The sequence below is a fragment of the Amblyomma maculatum genome, chromosome 10 (genome assembly GCF_055883805.1).
Source record: "Amblyomma maculatum isolate TAMU_Amacu chromosome 10, ASM5588380v1, whole genome shotgun sequence".
Lineage (NCBI taxonomy): Eukaryota > Metazoa > Arthropoda > Arachnida > Ixodida > Ixodidae > Amblyomma > Amblyomma maculatum.
The window spans coordinates 92584104-92606292 of NC_139353.1; the positions used below are offsets into that span (position 1 = coordinate 92584104).

The 22189-nt window shown below is 43.0% G+C and overlaps 1 protein-coding gene across 1 annotated transcript; it reads left to right on the top strand.

Moving 5' to 3' along the window:
* Positions 1 to 10251: 10251 nt before the first annotated feature.
* On the top strand, positions 10252 to 13113 carry LOC146177019 (kappaPI-actitoxin-Avd3a-like). The gene is made up of 3 exons (XM_084581073.1): positions 10252 to 10714; positions 11568 to 11707; positions 12535 to 13113. The coding sequence occupies exons 2-3, from the start codon at positions 11629 to 11631 to the stop codon at positions 12711 to 12713; spliced, it is 258 nt and encodes an 85-aa protein (XP_084437199.1). The 5' UTR covers positions 10252 to 10714; positions 11568 to 11628; the 3' UTR covers positions 12714 to 13113.
* The last annotated feature ends 9076 nt before the right edge of the window (positions 13114 to 22189 follow it).

Here is a 22189-nt window from a genome sequence, read left to right on the forward strand (position 1 = left end):
CTGCCTCTGAGTTGTCAGGCGGTTGATTTACTGCCAGGTCGCCACTCTCGATTGGTGGAATCGGATTGCTTACAGCAACGTGAGGCGGCATGCAGGACGGTGTCACTGCGGATTTCTCGCCGATGGAGTCGGCTCCAACCGGCTCAGCTGCCAGTGGCTCGACCAAGGTAACCCTAGACACTTCTGTTCGAGACTCGATCGGCTCGCTGCTGCTATCGCGTTGCTCGGCCGCTTCCCCAAGCTTTGTCTCATTCTCTGGTGCAAGTACAATTTGCTCCGAGACTTCCTGACTGTCTAGCCATTCGGTTATATCGGCTTTCAACTGATACGCCAAATCAAAGTATGCCTTGTTACAATGTTTCTCGCTCTCATATCTCTTCCGAAGATCCTGAGGCGTTATCTGATATCGTATCAGCAATGACCCTTTTAGTGCATCGTAATTTTTCAAGCGGTCGCCAACCAATCGTTTGATTTCTTCCGACGCTTCAGCGGAGAGAAGAGCTACCAACATCTGCGCCCAACTATCTCGCTCGAAACGTTTACCTCTGCAGACATTCTCGAAGTCTGCCAAATACACTGCCATATCCTCGGCGATGAGGAACGGTGGTGGACAGTCTCGCGGTATTGAACCGTTACAATGAATGGCATTAAAAGCTTTAATCTTTTCCACGCTCATTCTATGTGTGGAAACCTCCAGCTGCATCAGTTGCCATACACGGGCGTCCTCTTTCTCGTGACGTTCATCGCGCTTTTGGCGTTCTAGCTTTTCACGCTCCTCGCGCTTTTGGAGTTCTAGCCTTTTGGCTTCCTCCTTCCCTTTTCTCTCTTGAATATCATCCCAGGCCTCTGCGGCTTCCTCAACCGTCACTTCTTCTGCCTGCATGATCTCAAGAATTTCCTTTTTTCTTTTTGTTGAGCCCAAATCGATGCCCAACTCCTCACAAATTTGGAGAAGTTCTTTGACCTTGTAACTCTCCATCTTTTACCGGCCTCTTGTTGTTTGCCTTTTTAGAATAGTGTACTATACGTTCGCTATCTCGCTCCTAGCAAGAGATGCGCAAGCCTTTCTCACACTGATTTCCCTCTCAGCATCCCCTGGTTTTCAAAACACTTCCTGTAGGCTTGAAACACGCAAGGTTAACACAATGCTACACACAGCCTTTCTCTAAGCTACCCTGTGTGTTAGAGAAGTCTGGCGTTTGAGGGAAACTTCAGGTACTCACCGAGCCGAGGTGCCTGACGCCGGTCGATCCCGCAGCTGCCATCCAATGTTGTGACAGTGGGGTTATCACACAGTAGCCCACCGTCAACAGGGTTGTGCCAAGGAGTTGGTAATGCAGCGCTCGTCACCCGTTTCGTGAACGAGAGCTGTCAGCTCCCTGGGCGGTAGCGATGAATCCGAGTCGGCGTTGGTGAGATGAAGAAAAGGCTTTATACACTATTTACATGTATTTACACAACAAGATCGGCTCTGGGGCCGAAAGCTAACATAGCCATACGCGACTGTTCTCGCGCAGCGACGGCCGGGGAGATTCCGCCGCGTCCGCACTGTTAGGGGGCGAACTGCTCCCGATGGACGCTCGTGACGAACTCACACTCGGAGTCTCGAACGGAAGCACTTGAGACTCCGTTTCCGAGAACCGTTGACGCTCAAAATGGTCCAATCCGACGGCAGCACTTTCGCAGGGCCAATGGGAGAGCTTGCTGCGCTCTCGCTTCAAATATGCCGCGGGGCGAGAAGGGGTTCACCGTCAGGGCCACGGCGCGCCGTGCTGTCTGGACATTCAGCGCATGTTGAAACACGTCGCTTCTGTCCCTTTGGTACGGCTCGCCTCCAGTGCATTGGTGCCTTGCAGAGAAGTATCCAGAGTTTGTGAAGGAGGCGTTCGCCGAAGAAGTTTGGCGTCCGGCTGAATTTCTAGGCGGCTTTGGCCAGGCACAACAACCCGCAGCAGCGCAGCCGATTCACTCAACTCTTCAACATTGTGTCGCGTGGTGTAGTTCGCTGAAAGTTCGATAAATGGCAGCAGTTTTGTAAAATGTCGAAACGTCCTACAAACGTTGGCTACACCATATTTATGAATGTGCTTGCAAACCGACTTTAATCGGTAACAAAATAAAAGTTAGAATTACAGATTTTCACTAATATATATACAACTCGGAGCGAATTAGAGTGATGTGATAATATGCATGGAGGGATCGCAATGCTTCAGTTGGAGCTTGAGAATGCTTTCGACACGGTGGCTCACAGCATCCTATTTATAATGCTGGAGTACATCATTGTAGGAACCATGATAAGTGATGGAGTAAAAATTGTTATCTCTAACTGTTCTACCAACCCAATAACCAATAAATAACTAAGTGTGGATATAGCATTCAAGTCGTCTGTTCGACAAGTGTGCCCAATGTCTCCCTTGTTGTTTGAAATATACCTTGAGCCATTTTGTTTGAATGTTATCTGAGCGAAAATATCCACAGGTTTCGCTTTTTTTCTCACATCTTAAAGTGCTATCAAACGTTGCAGATATTACGCTGTTTTTTGCTGAGGATTAGAGTATAAATGAAACGTGTAAATAAGCTTTCTCCCCGTCGAGTGAGTTGCAGTGCCATAAGTTGGCACACATGTGTATTTTTCTGGCGAATGGAAAGATATGCCAAAACAGGTAGGTAACGTTACGCTTTCTGGCTCTCCCACCACGTACTTAGGAGTCCCATTTGAGCCCTATCGCGATACGAAGGAACACTGGGCAATGGAAGCAGAAAACGTCAGCAGAGATGTTACGAGATGGAGAGGGCGTAAGTCCGATATCTCTCAATCGACAGTGCGTAACCTTTTTTTAATATTATTGGTGAAAGTGTTCCACACCTTACAAATATTGTCCATGTCAAGTATGTGTGGGCAGAAACCGCAAAAACTTTTTCTTGTCTTTATATCGCAATCGAGATGGGAGTGCACAAGCCGCATAGATTTCAAAATAACGGCTTGAGGGGCATAGATTTCCTTCATCCGCTTCGAAACGGAGGTATTGCCCTTTCACATCGGTTTCTGACGCAGATACAGTCAATGTTTATATTCTTCTGACGTGATACCCGCTGGTACTATTTCATGGAATATGTTTAAAAATGTGGTGGAACGGGGATTTATGCGCGAAGACTTGGAAGCATTTCGCTTACTTGAGTCGCCTTTTTCGCTTGACTATCTGACTGCTGTTCCAAGAAACCGTTTGTATACGGATCCGGCCAATATTATCTGCCCTTTGCACCGTATATCACTCAGTGTATCCTTTAGGTCCCGAGCAATATGCGCTAAAGAGAGTGACGAATATGCTTTTTAGCGCGTCTACAAAAACATTCTTTCTATTCCACGGGGGCATACTTCCTCTTAAGCCATGCCTGCAGCCGAAAGGCATTTGTGTGCCATGGAACGTAAATTGATTTATATGCCAAAAGTCTGGAACAATTGAATAGATTGCTGGGATACAATCTTCTCGTGAGACGTCCTAAAGTTAACACTGAAAAACGACTAGCCGTCAACGTAATTTGGAATACGAGCTAGTCGGTGGTCCATCTGAACTACAAGTAGAAGCAGCGCAGGGTCAGGTGAGGAAGACACAAACAACAGGACTGATGCCAGTCCTGTTGTTTGTGTCTCCCTCTTCTGTCCCTGTTTTTCTCTTGCTTTACTTTTACTTAACACTAAGAAAAGCTTTACCGCTATCGGCATTTGGAATTCTGCTTCTGCCAGTTCATGACAGGGAGTTCACTGTGTGATCTTGTAATGCAGCTTTGCATGCATAGCTTACAGAAGACCAGAATGGGGATTAGAAACTCAAATATCCATGCCAGACCAGCAAAGGAGCTCTTCTTATTAAATATTGCCTATGAGCGGGTAGTGTACAAAGCTGTCAGTGAGCTCCCAGAATGGTTGCCACTTTTTGACCAAATGGCTTCTATTCAGTCGTTTTAGACAAGCTGTTCTGAGCCGGCGCGTGTCCAACTGTGCGCCTCCTTTGCGTAGTAGCAAAGTCTGACACCGCCCGCGTGCTACGCCACCGCCGCGCGTGCGCCTCGCCGGTCTGCGCATTCCAGAGGAGTGACGCCTTAGCTGCGCCAGACGCAATGGCGCCGACGAGTACCAAGGTGTGCACCTCCGTTGCGTAATAGCCTAACGCTACATGTATCCTGGCATAGCCGAGCTCAGCCACTGCCATTTTTTTCCAGTGTAGTGTGCAAGTTGGTTTGTGAGAGCATCATTTGGAATGCTGCTATGGCACCAGGTGAATGTTTCAACCATTGCAATAAAGGGCTACTTAACCGAGCATTCCAAAGCATGAAGATCATTATTGATGATAGCGATTTGCGAAATAAACCATGTTTCTTTTTTTTTTCAAGAGTTCTACTATCTATTCTTACGAAAATGGAGCGGTAATGGTCCTGCTCACACGAGTGCCACATAGTTTACACAAGTGATCAGTCAGGCCCGACTGTGCTTTTTATTAATATTTGCTTGAACTGCGAGCAAAACCTTATCACGCCGATCTTCCAGCAGACAAACACGCGTGCTCAGCTGACCGTGTCTGCGCGTGCGCGTAAAAAATACCATGCAAGAGTGACTTCGAAGCCTCTAACTGGGAAGAAAACGCCTCCACTATTGCAACCTCTACTTATGAAAAGTAATATTATTTTTGGATGTAATTAGAGGGCTCACTGACCCTGCACTATAATTGTGCCACTAATGTTTCCGCAGGATGTTGGGTACGTATCCTAGTGCAAAGTCGGAAAGGATACAAACCCTCCCAAAGCGACATTAATCACAAGCTCTGTTTACATCCTTAGAAAAGAAGGTAAGCGGAGGGATTTTTAATGCTTGCAGCTTTAATGTTTGCTGGACTGTTGAGCACAAATTATATTGTATTTTTGACCGCATTTAAGGCAGGAATATTACTGCAGCATTTTTATTGTTTTTGATTTTACCGTATTTTTTTCTGTGCCTTTAAGTATTAAAAAACTTACAAACGACATTTCAGCGGCTATGTCACTCCTTTATGTGCCATTTTCAGAATGAACTCAATAGCTAACTTTCATTTGGACTTTCCTCTATGTGTGTTTTAAATTCTAGTAACACCTTGCATGCGACATCAATCTCTATAGCAGCAAACACACGGTTATTTAACTATTCCTTTTCGTTTTAGTCATCTCACCGACATAAGGTGCGGTACACAAATATTTTATATTTAAACAGCCGTTTTCTAACAAACGTATCGTATGCATTTCTTTATTTAAACTATATATGATATGTGTCTATTTTTGTGCGTTGAAACTTTGCGTCCTATAGATACTGCTTAAATCCGGAAAGATTTAACAAAATAGCATTAATGGCTCCGTGCGGTAGAAAAGTAAATGTCGGCGTTATGGTTGTGATGCGAAAATATGAATACAGTAAAGAAACTTTGAATGTTTTGCGATAATCCTTGCAGTCGAACATGGTTTCTTTGGAGTCCGAAGGGAGCACACAAACGCTCCGTCACACAATCGTATTGTTCCTCTCGGAATAAAAGTGTACCTAATGCATGGGTTGCAGTATGACTGTCAGCTAATATTTAGATGCGTCATAATAAAGACACAAATTGCAAATGTAAGACTTAAGCGAACAGCAGAAACCAATTTAAGCTTAGCCTACCAGCCATGCGGCGCTCACTGGAAAATTCCTTTGGTGGTAAGACACTGCCGCAAAAGATGGCGCGAGCCGCCACCCTATTAAATGCCTTATACATCTGTCCATCTTCTCCGAAGCATTGGGATTTAAGGACAGCGAATGGAGCCTGATAACACTATCGTGTTAAACGCTTAATGTTGAAGCTTGAGCGTCCTGCAATCTTTGTTCAAATTGGACACACAGTGACATAAGGCAACGATTTGCAATTCAATTTTTGTTGTTAGATTGTAGACCACTTCAATAAATGGGTTTCACTTCCCTCTTTGTGCGACCGCGCATACGACCAGTGCGGAAAAGCAGCGAACTGAGTGCCAGGAGAGCAGCATTCATGAAGCTTTCCACCCCGAATAGAGAACTGTGAAAACACAGATTTAAAAGCAGTGATCTCAAAGACAAGGACGCAATGCCCCGTTTAACAATCTGTGAATATTACCAATGATATGGTTAAAAAGCTTTCCTGTAAGGCTGCACATCGGGCTCAGTTATTTCGTTTGCCATCTAAAAAAAGAAAGCACCCTTAAATCTAAAAAGTGCCAGGAACCATTCTGTAGAGTTAAGAATAAAATTCACAGGTATTGAAACGCTAAAAAAACTTTTCACGGCCCAGTCAACAATAAGCGCAAGATTATATTCAAGTATTTTTGAAAACACAGGAAATTATCTAAACTCCTCAACAATAATAGTCAGATTGATTATTCACGTTCTGATTTCAATAAGGCTCATGTCATTTATAGAAAGATATCATATAAAAAAAAACGCTACACAATAGGGTATCCAAAACATTGTTTCTGGGCAATATTTCTAATGACAACTAATAACCATAAATTTCTGACAATAAGTTAGCGATTCTAAATAGCAATCAGCAGAAACTCCGCATATGAATTGATAGACGATACTTAGAAAATTTAGACCATGCTATCAGTAACGATAAGGAGAAGTTCATCGTGTTGCACTGAATTAGGCAGTTCTCCTGTTTTAGCAAGCAAAATATTGAATATCCATTCAGAATTACTAGTGCGGACCAAGTTGCATAAGATTCCCATCAATGCTAGCTTGGTGAAAACGCTGACTTCTTATTAGATATACTATTAAATCGCTCACGAGGAATTTCTTGCTACAGTTTGTAAGAACACTGACTTTTTCATTTCATTTTTCTCCGCTGGCATAAAACCCCTAAAACTTCTAGAAAACACGTCCCACATACACTGACAGCTTATTCGCATCAAATATTATTTTGTATTATACCTTTTAACCGAACTGACCTTTCATAACTGCCGGCTTGTTTCCTTACATATAAAAGTAAAGCCGTGTTTTAAAAATTCTCTAGAATTAAAGTGGGCCTTTTGGGGGTGAGGCTACATAAAAAAAAAGTTTATTCGAAAACATTTATATTCTTAATGAAGCTAACCTACTTCAAATATAATAAAAATTACAGGATTCATAATCGCACGCTTTACATAACGAGCATAATACGAAGATACCGGCCTGGATTCGAACTGGAGGCAAGAGTAACAAAGGCACCAAGAAACAAAGTGCGTGTCAAAAATAAGACCTTTCGTAGAGATTATGTCCGCGCAGCTGGGAGCCGGAATATGACATAGTTTGTTCAAAAATACCGGAGAGGCCTTTTTATCCCTGTATTCTTATTCTGGCCGATAGGAGTGCTGGCGCAAATCAAATCTTTGTCATACGTCTCTCCAGGTAAAGCGCAGCATTCCATTCTCATCAAATACCACCATTCTTCAGCTTCTCGCATACCGCGCACTTCTCATTCGACTAATCGCATACATGTCATGATAGTCAAGGTTAACGCAATAAATCTGTTCTCATTTTCTATCCTCTCCAAGTCATTAAAGCGGACTTGCTGCTGGTATTTGGGCTGCCATATAAATTAATCCAGTGAGCTGATTCATATGTGCTCTCTTTCTAATCATCTGCTGGCAGAGCAAGAGACCAGTTGAAGGCCGACACTATAATCTTTGTATGGGCGATGCTCCCGCTAGTGGTGGCAGATGTTGGGTGTAGATATCGAAGCCGTTAATTGGTTCCCAAATACTCTCGTCTTTGCCATTTGTTACGCTGCTCAATTTCGTATTTCTAGAGTATTTTCGAGCCCCCACTTGGCGTCATCGACGGCAGTTTGTGATTGGTACTCCTTATTTTCTAGTAAGAATTCGAGTATATGAACTCGTGCCGTGTCTCGGTCGACATTGATCACCTTTTAGCAGTACGACTCGGAACTCTGCGTGGATCTTTATAAAAAAGGTAAGCGAGGCGCTCTTTAAGCTTCTTTAGCGTGGGTGGTGTTCTGTCTCGTGTGTACAATGTAAAGTAGGTTATACTTGTTATGATGTTTCAGCTTAAAAATTGCCTCGGCATTCGCATAAAATACTTCATAACTGCAGCTACAGTTGGTGTCCTATTATATTACCTTCTCTATTTTTTCACTAGCACTCAGTGTTAAACCTCATGCAAAGAACATTTCCGCATTTCAACGAATCACCGTTTCTTTGTTTTGCATTTAGTTTGCCATAGGAGAATTATTGTAAGTTTAGGTGTAGTATTTATGCACGCGTAGTCCTCTCTCTTTGATGCTTTACTAACTGAGCGACAGAAGAGGCCGGCGCTAATCTTACATACATTGCTTCGGGAAGTAAATAAAAAAAATGTTTTATTAGGCGATGTTTCCGCTAGCCATGACATATATTGTTCAGGAGAGACATTGTAGTCCCGAATTCGTTACAAATCTCCCCAATTTTACCATTCCTGTTTCTCATATAAGCATACTTCATGCACTCACCGAGCTGTTTAGCAGCAAATTTTTTCTTAATGTTCACTTTGAAATTGTTTCATGCATCACCTTGTCACCACAAAGAGGCTAGCCATGGCGTTTTACGGCCTAAATGTAACTCATGAAGAAAAAACCTTTCGGTGTTCTGCCTTTTATAATAAAACTTTTGTATTATGTAGTATTATTCTGCATAGTACATTCGCCAAATAATCAATTAGTTCTGAATGATTTTGCTTATTTCGCATGTGAGCAATATTATTTCAATAAATGTTAGTTTGTTTCTGAAAATTTAGCTTTATGGAGTAAAAAGAATGAGGAAAAGGTGTTCTTGTATGACAATGCCAAGGGAGTGGCTCATTTATACTTTTTTGTTTCCTGAACGTCACCCCTAATTATTGTCCAGCGTAGCTGCTCGAAGCTGAGTTGAACATGTTGACTCATAAGAGAATTTCACAGAGGCCCCAGGTGATCCCGGTCGCAAGAAGAAAGTAGGGTAGGCTGTTGAATATCGGACACCAAGGAAATATCTTGCTAGATGTAATCAGTGGACAGAGTGATTTTATTAAGGTGAAGCAGCCCAACGTCTCAGCGCAGATACAACTTCCGTCCTAATTATACAACCAGCCCAACGGAGCTGTTTCTCATTCAGGCAGCGAATGCTGTTTTAAACCCTTGGCGATATCATCCTGTCCAAAGCAGAATACCATCATGTCGTATTTCGCGAGCTTCTGACTTCCAGATGTGTTTGGCCGCCCGGGAGTGTAGCTTGGAAGGTAACAAATTGCGCTGTACACTTTCAGTGGGGTTGCAAGATTGGAGTAAAATCTGGTTCGCAGTACTCATGTACGCATTCCTAGAACCTCCAGTTTGGCAAATGTCAATGTCGCTTGGTAGGCAAAGTGTGGAGCACATGAAGGGACGAAGACCTCTAATGCGATGCAAAAGACGAAACTTATATAACATTAGCACAAACAATACCAAAACGCATTAGTGCACGGACGCGAGAAAAAGGGACAACCATGCTTCGATGAAAACCTTGGCTGAAGTCGAAGCGCTGTGAAATCGAAGGACATGGGACTTGCGCAACTACATCTGGGCCCGCTTGCACAAAACAATCTTAAGACTGTCTTAGCTGAGTCCAGACTTAAACTGGAGTCTAAAGAATAGGCCACTAGCATGGCGGCTTAAGACTGGAGTAAAGACTGGGCTTCAGTCCTGACTTGAATAAGTCGCTTGTATGATTACGACTCTAGTGCTGTCTTGGTTAAGACACAAGGACGCCAGGTGTATAAGTAGAGAAATTAGGGAAATACAGGGATGCGCTGGCACTGTCCCTGCTTTAAGATGTACACATTCCGTCAATTTTGCGTTGTGTAAAATCCGTGCCATTGCTTTTTGCGGCATAAGATTGTGTTACGAGGAAAAATGCCCCAAGTGGTTGCTGAGGCCGTTCTGGGAAGCCACTCTGGTGAACATGAACCCGAAGCGTTCGACGTTCGGAACACGAGCCGTCTTAAATAAGCTTGGTCTTTCTAAAGACACCATTTAAGTCTGGACTTAGCTCGGACTTTATCGTGCAAGCCGGCCCTGGTTTATTGCACTGAAAAGACCTACAATATATAGCAATGACCACACGTGCGCAGACAAGCAAACACGCCCCCTTCACCGAAACCGCTCAAGAAATCGCATTTCTGTCCCGAACAGAGCGACACACGTGTCAGTAACACACCCCTCCCCTCTCTTTCTCATGTGAAATGATTCAAGCAGTTCACGTGCCTTCTTATCAACGCTTCTGCCCAGAATCCGTATCTCTACATATTGTATGTCTTTTCAGTGCAATCAACCTGATGTAGTAGCGTGTGCCCCGAGTCCTTCCTTTTCTTTCGTGTGCGTGTGTATTTGTTAGTGCTAGGAATGCCGTCTGACGCTGAAACCATCTAGCCCGTCTAGAAGTTATTTTAAACGAACACCACAGCATTCGCGAAACTCTCCTTCTCTCCTCCGGCCCGCAAGAGAGTTGTAAAATGTTGCTGAAGCCGTGGTCGGTCTAAGCAGCCTTCTCAAGGACAAGAAGAGAGGAGGACCCGGGCTGTGCGATATGTTACATTCTCTGGTGGCTGTACTTTCGCCCCATTCCAGAAGGTCCACGCGGCGTATACCGTCGTCTGCCTCCAGACACACTGTCGCCCGCGGAGCTGCGTTCTAAGGTGCGTAATCGGACACGCTTCATTCTGCAAGCTTCTCCGTCTTTCCCTTTGTGCCGCTTTCTCCGGCAGGCTCGCCTAAGCATTTCTAAAAGCCCTACCGCGGCTTTACAATGGTCAAACTAAGTTTTTAAGAAAAGAAAATGGAGACTGTGAAGCAAACAGTGATCTCTTTATTTTCCGCTTGAGCTGCTGTGATAACAAATTTTCACACATACAAAAAAAAAATGCTCATATCAGAAAACCAAATACTTGGTGGTGGCTAAACTATTGGCGAATTATGCAAAACTGGTCTATGACTGTTCGGGCATTGAAAATGCAGCTGGTCAGAGTTTAAAAGTACCTATATTTTACGGACCAGAAGGAGGAAGAAGCGGGCAGTGGTGAGGGCAGGAGCGCTCGCGCTATGCCCGCAACATTTTTAGTTAAATGTAGCAGGCTAGCGCGAGCGCACCCGCTTCTTCCTCCTTCTGGTCTGTAACGATATTTTGTTGTTTTTTTACGAACGGTTTCCAATATGGTTTAAGCTGACAAAAAGAGACACGTCACAATTCCTTAGCTAGACACCTATTTAAAGAGTGGGTTGAGATGTGAATTAATAAGTTTGAGGCAGAAAAAGGAATGCTCTATTTACAGATTCTCACTGAGATCTTGGGGAAGCCATTCTACATGTGGGGTTTTTGTATTCAGAAATATATTTGCAAATTATATTATCTGGCGAAGAAACAAGCTTGAATGCACTCCTTAACAACCGCTAGAAATAAAAATGTTCGGACTTGTCAGAGGTGTTTTTATTTCCATTCTGATCATATGGTGAACTGTTTCTGATGGCTTGAAATTACCACACGTCCGTTAGAATCTTTCACAGGTACGCTTCAATACACCGAAGTTCGTCTCCAGAGCGTCATTCAATCATCATGGACAAGCCTTCCCTGGTCTTGCTTGTTTTCGCCATTTTCTACGTTGTCAGCAGCAGCCCTAATGGAGTGACGACAAGTGAGTGCATTTTATGAGACGGAGGTGAGCGCTGTTAGTCGGGTGTTCTCGCCAAATATAACAAAGTTTTTAGAAAGGCCCCTTTTGTTAGGTAACTGAAGGGGAGCAAAACATCTTAAGAACAGCACATTCAAGAAAATGCATCTGTGCTAAGACAAGACTCTCTCTCATACAAATAAGAAAAAAAAAACAAGAAACGTAAGAGAGCATATCCATTAGCGGAAACAGTTCTGCAGCAGGCTGTGCATGAGCAAAGCTTTGGTTTCGTTTTACACCTGTTGCTCTCATCGCATATTTCATCAATCCTAAAGGAACAGCTGACCGAGATAATTTCTACCGAAAGGGCATGCAGTAGAGACCGATCTTATCTTAGCTGAAGTAGAAGAGCTTGAAAAACGGTAGTTTCTGGAATTTTCTCATTTTTGTCTTCGGCGATGAAAGGAAGAGTGTTGTAAATTCTATTTCCTCTTGCATACCAGATATGTATTTACTGACATCATACCATATTTGTGAAAAAGTGATATTCTTTTCTTATTGCGTCCCCCTGCAATCTTTACTAGGTTTGCCTTAGTTCGTAGTTTCCCGAACGCTCTGTAGAAAAAAGCTTTAAAGCAGTAATTGACATCCCAGTAGCCCAGACCAACCAAGAAAGATAGTAATTTATTCTGCCCAAGAAGTTGCGGGAATAGATTTGGAACATTCTTCTCTTTTTTTTTTTTCAACACTAAATAATTGCATGAGGTTAGTTAGGGATGGGAAGGCTTCTACTCTTTGCAAGCAATGTTTGCAAACTCATTTGTGAATGAATGGGTTTACTCTATATGCAGATCAGCGTCCTAAAGAGTGCACCTATCCCGCAAGACGCGGACCATGCAGGCATCACATTCCGCGCTACTTCTACAATACCGCCACGAAGGAGTGCGAGGAGCTCGTCTACGGAGGATGTGGAGGGAATGCAAATAACTTCCCCTCTTATGAAGACTGCGACGCTCGGTGCAAGACGTGATCACAAGGGGTTAAATTGATACTGGCCTTCTTACCGACAATTTAATCACAACTCCCGAACATAACAGATGACACGCAGAGCAAGATCATTGAGACATTTATTATTTGGAAAATGTTACCCACCCAGCTATACATAACATGAGTGGATTGAAAAAACGCCCCTCAGAACATAGTTCACCCAGGTTAGTTGATAACTGCTCTTTGTTGTATTGCTTATATTCCCTAGCCATGTGAAGTATATAAGCTAAAATGATAAATGAAGTGTAGTGACGTGCATCGACAGGAGCAAAAATATATGTTTTAGCTTAAAGTTATCAAACATATTTTTCATATATGCTTCAGCGTACCTCGACAATTGCGCTGCAGTTTCATGAAGGCAGTAAAATGATAAAGTTGTATTATTCTTTTGTTTTGTAAATTATTTTGGGGGGGATCGTGTTGGAACTTAGAAGCGTCTTGGTGGTTCTCTTTGCCACTGAGGCACACGCCGGTTAGGTTTTCACAAGCCATTTGGGTGATCAGCAAACGTATTTTCACAACCGAGTGTTGCTACAGCAGCAAACGCTTTAAGAACTTGGAACTCGATGTAGCTGTGCCTCTTTAAACCTATGTCAAATTTCTTTCGCGCCTTTCGAGGAAGTTCTTTAAAGAAATCTTGTACAGAGAAATAATTCACTCATTTGTTCCAGTTAAAATAAAACGAACCACAGAAAGGGTTTTTTTATTACGACAAAAATTCTGTGCGGCTTTTAACAGAAAACCTATTTTGAAAGCAGAACTTTCTTTAGTAACATTAAATTTTCTGCAGTTACATACGACAGGTACTACGGAACGGCAGACAACTGAGAGTAACTACAGAAAAACCTACATTGCTACAGAAAAGAACTGCAGAAACAGAGAAAAAGTGGACAATTCCGACAGATCTCCATAACATTTTACTTTAATTTTGGAGGGGTTCTGCAGCTTTTTTAGACTAGGCTGTCATTCATTATCTGCGCGTTAACAACATACGTTGAGAGCATGCACTGAGAGTCCCTAACGTCATGCATTCAGAAGTTTACAGCAGCTACAAGTGAAGAAAAGATTCACCAATTTAGACAAACGCATAAACCACAGAACTATTTAAAGTATCGATAAATTCTTTCAAAAATAAACAAATCAGTGCCCGCCCTCAAACTCTTCAAATTTACGTATTCTTCTAGACAGCATGTCAAAATTTTGCAATATCTTTATCTTGCGCATTTTGTCATTAAGGGCAAAGTAAAGGAATTCATGACATTCCAGAAAACAACTTGTTCCACTTTTGTTTGTGAGGCCTCCGTTAGTGTCCAAGGCACTTGATAACTTTTAGATCCATCTTGAACGAAGGACAATCGTTCCCAAGAATTTAAAGTTACCTAAATGCACAGATACATGAAAGTTCAGATTGTAATTCGGTTATAAAGTGTTACAAGATGGAAAGCTGAATTAAAAGCTTGACAAAATAAAAGCATTCAAGTTTCCTACCTAACAATTATCACAAAATTCTTCACGATATCATTTTAAATTTATCATATTTATGTTGAAAACATTACGTGGCAATGTCTGTGCAGTGCTTGCGACGAAGACAAGAGGAGACACAGGCACTGCGCTGTGTGTGTCTCTCACCTCATCTTCGACGTATGCGCTGAAGCGATAATCGTTAACAAACATACCAAAGTGTCAACACTATTTACGTGACACATATAAATAGGACGTGGCGATGTGCCTTTCAGGGACTATCCCAAGTAGCCACAGGTGTGTCAATAACTGACCTATCCGAGATGTCTCTATCCCATCTCACTAACTCGAAAAGGCAATTTTGTTCAAGTGCGATTACCACCAATATTTTCTGAACAATGTCTCTCAGGTACGGCCGAATACCCTGCAGTTTTGGTGCAGAGGTTCATTAAATCATTATGGAGAAGTCTACCTTGGTTCTGTTCCCCATGTCCATCTTCAGTGTCGTTATTAGTGATCATTTAAGACTAACGAAAGGTGAGGTCGATTTACGAAAGTGAAGTGGCAAACATTGGGGTGCAAGGTAGTTTTACTTGGGCGGTGTCCTAGCTGAAGTTAGCCAAGCTTCTACAAAAGTCTGAGAAAGGCTTATATGAATTATCCCAGAAAAGTTGAGACCAACATATCGAAAATAACATGTGCATTAAGAGGACAGCTTCCGTCTTCATACACTTGCGAGAAAGACCAGAAGTGTGCTATTCGATGCCTTAAATATGCGAAATAAATCACGCTCGTCCGCGTTTTCCATCGGTCATATTATTGCATTTGGTTGATGGCAAGAACTTGGAACTATAAGTTGCTGTAAACTAATTACGGATAATCTTCGCAAGATAATTTAACCGCATCAAAGGGGTTATGCCATGGTCATCGAACATGTTGCAGTCTTGTAGTGCAGCAGATAGTAATGGACCATACTTTTTTGTTTGCTATATCTGACACCTTTGGGGCATTCTTTATTTCCAAATGAGCGACTGAAGTTGAGGCCGCCAAGCTCCTCCAACCGACAGCGATCGCCATGTTGCGTTCGCGCATGCTCAATGACCGCCATTATTCCCGATGAATGTATTCAGCATGTTTCTGAAAACAGGCAACAGACTGTAGTAAAGCGCGATTTTTGCCCACACATCCACATTAGGCACGATCGCCATCATCGTCCGTGGCAGCACTGCCGGCAACGCCGTTAAAGCCACCGCACCGGTCGTGCCCTTCCTGCCCTTCGCAAGCCGTCCGCGCCAGCTATACGGTGGATCCCTTGCGCCAGTGTCAAAAAAGCATATGCTAAAACTTGTTTTTTCACATAATAATATTAGGCTCGCAAAATGATTTTCAATAATGAGTGCTTCTTGATAAATGCTGACCCTTAAGGTGGAACTTTTTGCTCAGAGCCCATAGCAGCTTCCGCCGGTGCGGTGACCCTGTTCATGTACGCTAGCTCCGCTGCTCAGACATCGTCGGAAAAAATATTTTTTTTTCACTACAAAAAAGTGGGGTTGAGAGAAAATTTCATAACAAGTGATCCATTTACTAAAACACCTCGCTGATCAATTACAAAGTTCCGTACGCTGTGGCTTCGCTACTAAGCAATGTAGGCCTCGCGACTATTGAGGGGAAGTAGACGGTCAGATCGTCGTTGTGCGCCGCGCTCGCGGGCGACACCGTTGCTGTAATGCGCATGAGCTTGTCGTCTACTTTCAGATGCTGCTCGGGTCAGACTTGGGCCTGACAATGACCAGCATAAACGATTCTGCAAAGAACGTAGGGTGTGTGCCTCGATGCATCACGCCGCACCAAGTATGCGGCTACGCTGTCCGGTGGTACTCGTAAATTGCAGAAAAGCGCCGTCAGACTGCACTTATACACTGCGAATTTGATGTGTTCATTTTGAGACATATTTCAGTGTACAATGTGTAGGTTCTTCGCGCGGGCCAGCTGATGCGTCTTTTGTACTCGGGAACCGAAGTGCACCAAGATCGCGCTCACAGACCTAGGTTAAAAGCGCCGACAGATATCGAAAAGCTCAGTTTGCGGTAATCCCGGCTAGCGACTAGACTGCTTTTTAGTCCGCCACATCGGCCCACCGATGCTTCCCGTAAACGCTTTTGATGCCGCTCGTGCCCCGAACATGCAGCAGAAACGCTGTGTCGGTTTATGTCGAACCAGCTACGCCTGTTCCCAGATCAGCAAAGTGTTTGTTTATTAAGGCGGAAGCCTTTAATACCTCATAAACCTCATAATACCGCCCTTCCCTAACGGCGCGGTTCAGGTTTCACAGAAACGTGTGTGACAGATACAGCGCCTTTCCCTTACTTTGAACCAATTATTATATTTACCGGCGGCTGCGTTTCAATGGAAGCGAAAAGAAATGGCAACCTGGTGTTTAGCGATGTCAGTGCACGTTAAAGATCCTCAGATGATTGAAATTACTACGGAGCCCTCCACTACGGTAGCGCTATCTCGCTTGCTGCTTTCGCTCCCGCCTTAATTTCTTAAAGCGCAGGTTCAGGTGTCCACGAAACAAATGCGACATATACTGCGTCTTTCCTTACTTGCGAACCAGCTATATTAAATTATAAAAAACCACGGATTGAAAAGCAGGTTTTAAACAAGCTCCCCCTTCAGCACTCGCAGCTTTCGCTCTATCATTAGGTTCAAGCCATGCTTAAACCCCTACCGTTTTTTCACTATGCTATTAAAAGGTAATACCATAGTAAGTACTACAGCGTTTGATAATTTGATTTGTAAAAATTGGCCGCGGCTTAGCTCAGCTAGGTCAGGTTATACGAAGCGAATACATTTGCCTGACGCTGTGCAGGCTTCTCCTCTCGTATCCAATCTAATACCAACCAATTCAATCCTGTATAGTCTAATCCAATCCAAGCCAGTGCAGTTCATTCAAGTACTGATAATTATAGTAAAATGCAATCCACTGATGCCCTGAGGCAATAAATATCAATTAAAAAAATGCAATCGAACCATTTCTCTCGAACTCAATCCAAACCTGTCCAGGCTCGCCCGAAATATGCAGTTGACTAGCCTATCATCATCCCTACTATTATCCTCACGCTAGACAAAGAGAATTAAAATGCGCTACTTACAGTTTCTACCTATATGTTGTTGTTGCATTAAAGACGAGAATTCTTCTGGACGGGCTCACAGCGCTCTGATCCTAATTACTACATTTATGATGTCACTAACCGCAAAGAAACGTCTTCAGTTCATGAACTTCAATCGCACATACATTGAGCCACCGCTTCGAACGCACTATATATTATCGACGTTTTATCCGCCATGTTTGTTTATATACCATAGATGGCTTCGACTTGCCTTGACTCAAAGGGTACAAATAATAATAATAAACTGCTGTTAAAAAAATTGTTTTGATACAAAATGCTGCATATTATTTTTTGTGACACATTAAAATTTGAACTGGAAGTTTTATTTTGGCATAATGGAGTAACATGCCACATATACGTTACTGGCGGCTCGGCCAAAGTCTCGGCTAAGCCAGCCTCCCTAAGCCTACGCCAGCCATAGCCGCTAGCCGCTCAGCACGAGTGGCCGTGTTCTCACCGTAGCTTCGCTCGTCGGCGTGCGAGTCACAATCCGGTGCATCTAGCCGTGTCGTGGTAAGTAAACATCTTTTAATGCACCCATCAGGGTTATTTAAGGGCTCTTCAATCTGTCTAGCAATTAACAGCGCAAATTTCGGTTTTGGGAGTAGTTCATTTGGTACGAGTGTTCCAACGGTCAACACGGACCTTAAAATGCTTCTGTCGGTTAAACCGCTTCCTTATTCACGCTGAACTTCAGCACACGTATCGCATACAACCATCTGTCTTTTTTAATACCAGTTTAGATTATGTACTTGCCTGATTCGACCACAAATCATTCGAAATCCTTCTGCAGAATCGTTGCCGCGGCGACCCATAAGCAGCCAAGCCTCGTTATCTGGGTCGCCGACCGCCGATGCTGGAGACACTTGTTTGAGCTTGATTCTAATCGTGTCAGGCAAGTAAATTGGCGAAACTGATATTAAAAACTATACAGTTATGTACTATCTGGCAAATAACAGCCGAATAAGCCAGCGGATTAACCGATAGAAAGATGTTACGATTCGCGTTTAGCGTTACAAGTTGCAACAGAACGCAGCTCTGGTTAAAATCGTATACGTTCCTACTGTTTGCTCACAGAGGCACTGCTTCTACCTTTGTAGATAGTAGTAGTAGTAATATCATCCCATGATTGTCATCCGCTGTGCAAATGTTTTGCGCGACCAGATAATTTCAAGTTCTCATTGTGGTGTTTTGAACTGCTTTTTGTTTCTAGCTGCTGTGAGGAGCCTACACGCGGACTCAAGGGGCACCTCTGAGGCTGTCGCGAAATCGTGGCCGAGGCATTCATCGAAACTGTCAGCTCAACCCGCAAGAGCACATCTGACTAAGCACGTTCTTCTTGATGTGTGTACATATTGTGAAATAAAACTTTCATTTCACTTAGGACTAGTTCTTTTAATAAAAACAGTGGCCTGCCACCGGTTTATAAACAAATGCATGTAAAAACCACGTGGATTTGCTAGGTATGCATGCTACTGTGAAACGTCCAAGAATCGTCCGTATGTCCGCGCTCGGATGTCCGCTGGAATAACTGTACATGTTCTGCGGTCTTGCATTGGATGGTCCGTAGGACGTCCGAGAGGTGACTTCGGGACAATAGCCGGATGACCGACGGAGGTCCGAACGTCCGAAGCGGCCGTACCGACAGTCGTCCGTCGGATGTCAAATGCCGTGTGGGATACCACGTAAGCTGAACCTCTTTTAACATCTGATGGCTACCGGCATCTCAGGTATCCGTGGACCAGTAAATCCTGTCAATCGCTGAAGTCTGAGGTCCCCTTAACCAACTTTGCCCTAACAAGATGGCGCTGCCATATCCCGCCCTTGAATTCCTATATGCGCAGATCTGGTTTGGCGCTTACTCCCGTCTGCGTATTTTGCGGGGAACAAAAATCAACAGAAAATTTTTTGATCTTTTGCCGCCGCTTTACAATGATGAGAAAACGGTTTTTGGAGAAGCCATTGCAATGTCTGACAGCTTAGGCTATCCGATCTTTTTGTCTTTTAGAGCCATCATTTTTTCGCACATCCACATGTCTGTAATTATTGCCATTCAAAAGTCTTTACTGCAATATAAACGTCGGTCTTGCTAATATAAATTTTTGATAAATTGGGTGCAGATGTTCAGAGAGAGTTCATCTCAGCCTGCGTTATGATTTCCATTTAATATTTTGGTAAACAATCTTTATGTTTCCTTCTACACTTAATTTTTGCCGATTTACTTACAAATTTCCAAAATCTGTCCGCACCTTAGTTCTTGGCCGCTCCTTTTTTGAAGGATGTTTGCCATAAGTTAAGAGGATAACAACAACTACTCGCGAAAGAACAGGAACGACGTTGATTTCTATAAACAAACTTGATTAGATTTTGTTAGAAATCGCCAAAAAGCACAGGGATCATTCTGCATTTGATGGTTAAGAAGAGTAAAATACATGGTGTTGTCAAGGCTGCACAGATTCCACAGTAAAAATAGCTTTGTCCTCACGCCATAAAATACACCGGTCAATGATGGCAATAACAAAGTTTAATCATTGTTTCTATTGAAGCGTGTTTCCGTTTAATTTGTTAAAAAAAGATCTCTAACGCTGCTTGTAACACAAGCCCCTCATAGCAGAATGTATGAGTGGTTGCCCGAGCGCGGATTTCATCAGCTCTCAAGGCTACCGAACAGCGTCTCAAGGTCAGCCCTAATGTGAGGCAGGACGTACAGCTCGAATGTCAGAACTTAAATTTCTTCATCGGACTTGGTCACCGACGGCCGTGAAATACATAATTCAACACTGAGTTCAGTGGTCCTAATTGTTCTACAACGCCCTTCAATAAGATCGTTATTTCCTTGAAGTAAATGTGTTTTTGATTCATTAAGAATGCGGCCGATGGCTGGTTTTTTATTTGGTATTGGAGGTTGTCAGTATTTAAACACTTTAAACGGACAGGACAGCCGTAGTGCACGACGAACCGCAAGCTCTGCTAGTGTCCTTATCAAGAAAGGTAAGGAGCCTTTTTTATTTTCGTGACCCGAGAATGTCGACGGTCGTTTCTTGCTAAACGTTTACGTATTCTTACCGATTTGTACGCCAGAAATTTGGACGCGGTCTATTTTAAGGGATTAAGTCTGGCACAATGATTATTGTTGTAATTTTCATTCTCTTACCAGATTAGCCTTAGGGCAAACGGCATTTCGGCAACTTACAAATAGCGCGTTACATTTAGGTATGAATAGGCGCCCATCTTAAATTTATTGCCCGCCACTTTCACCCGGTGAACTTGTCCGTTTGGAACGTTTGTAACACGTTGCACTCGAATAATCACGCATTTAAGACGGTGAATGATTCACGCGTGTGGTAGGTACCACAGTATATTATGAATGTATTTTCAATTGGTGTATATTAGGCAATATCTTACAAATCAATCTATAAATGTTCTCCGTTTCAGTACAAAAGCTACTTAAGCACTGTAGTCGGTACTTTTACTGATCAGCGCCAATGGCCTTTCATGTTGAATACGTATTGCGTAAATCCGATAAAGCTATTGGTCTTCAAAAAGCCCCTAAGAGGAGGTCTGCATGCTTGGCTGTCGGTCTAAAATCTGCCGAGATATATTTATTGAGAACTGATGTCAAACCAGAGCTAGGCAGTACACACACAGGACCGATTACATGTTTGCTCTTGCCCTCATCATGACACATCACGGCTGTTTTGCACACGCATTAGGTAGTGGTGTCATTGATATATTTTTGCGGACCCGCACCACAGTAACAGAGGGAGGGGAGATTAAAATTGCGCACATGGTACGTTAGATAAGTTGATATTATCTAGTTTTTGGAGAGGGGAGTGCAATGTAAGGGGATGAGGGCATGCTACGCTAAGACAGGTTTCCTAAAGAAAAAATATGGTGCCCTTGTAACATGAAGACACGTCTGGCAGTTTTACTTTGCGCTGCTGGTGTAGAGAGCGAATTGATCGATATATAAGGATCCTTACAATTATTTGTTGAATTACTAAACTCAATTAGGCGTCGCCAATAGAAGCAATTACTCGCCATAAATACTATTACTTTTTTACCGATTTAACCATAAAGGTAAATGTATTTTTTTATGAAGATTGAGAACGTGAATCTTAGTGTTGGTTACAAAGGCAAGATTCTTAGACAGTGCCATGCTGCACAGAGAAAGAAATGCACCTTTATTTTGAGCTTGGTGTTCAGGCGTCGGTGATGGCGTTTAAGCAAACAAAAATATATCTACAGAATTACACAATACGGACCTGAATCTGTTTTGTCGGTACACTTTTCAGTTCGCATTAAAAGAAGGCATGGCATAAAGCAGACTTTAAGACATATTAGAGAAGCGAGTAATTTTTTTTAATTATTCTGTTAGTACTTCTTAATGACGTGAAATAAGCGTGTTTATTGGCTGTCCTTTTCAGGCACCCCTTACTGCAGAACCCAATCATTTCGCCCTGTTTAAGCCAGCCCTTGTGTTTCTATTACTCGCAACTGTCGTCGTTGTCAGCGGTGAGTTTCCACGTCTGGTGAATTAAGCAAAATATCACGAGTTTAGAACATCCGCACCAATCAGGAATCTGCTCTCTTTATTGCACTTCGGAAATAATATGAACACTTTGAAACCACCCTTTTTCTCCGTACGCGTACATGCAGAGGGATGTGTAAAAGATCCTTAGCATGAAGGCCAAATGGCCAGGAGGTACGCTGTGCATGAAATGAGTGTGATACTGTTTAGTGAAAACAATAAAAAAGGTCTCAGAAAAAAAAATGCAATTGATGCATTGCATGGAGCAATGTTTTAACACCGTAAGCACGGCAC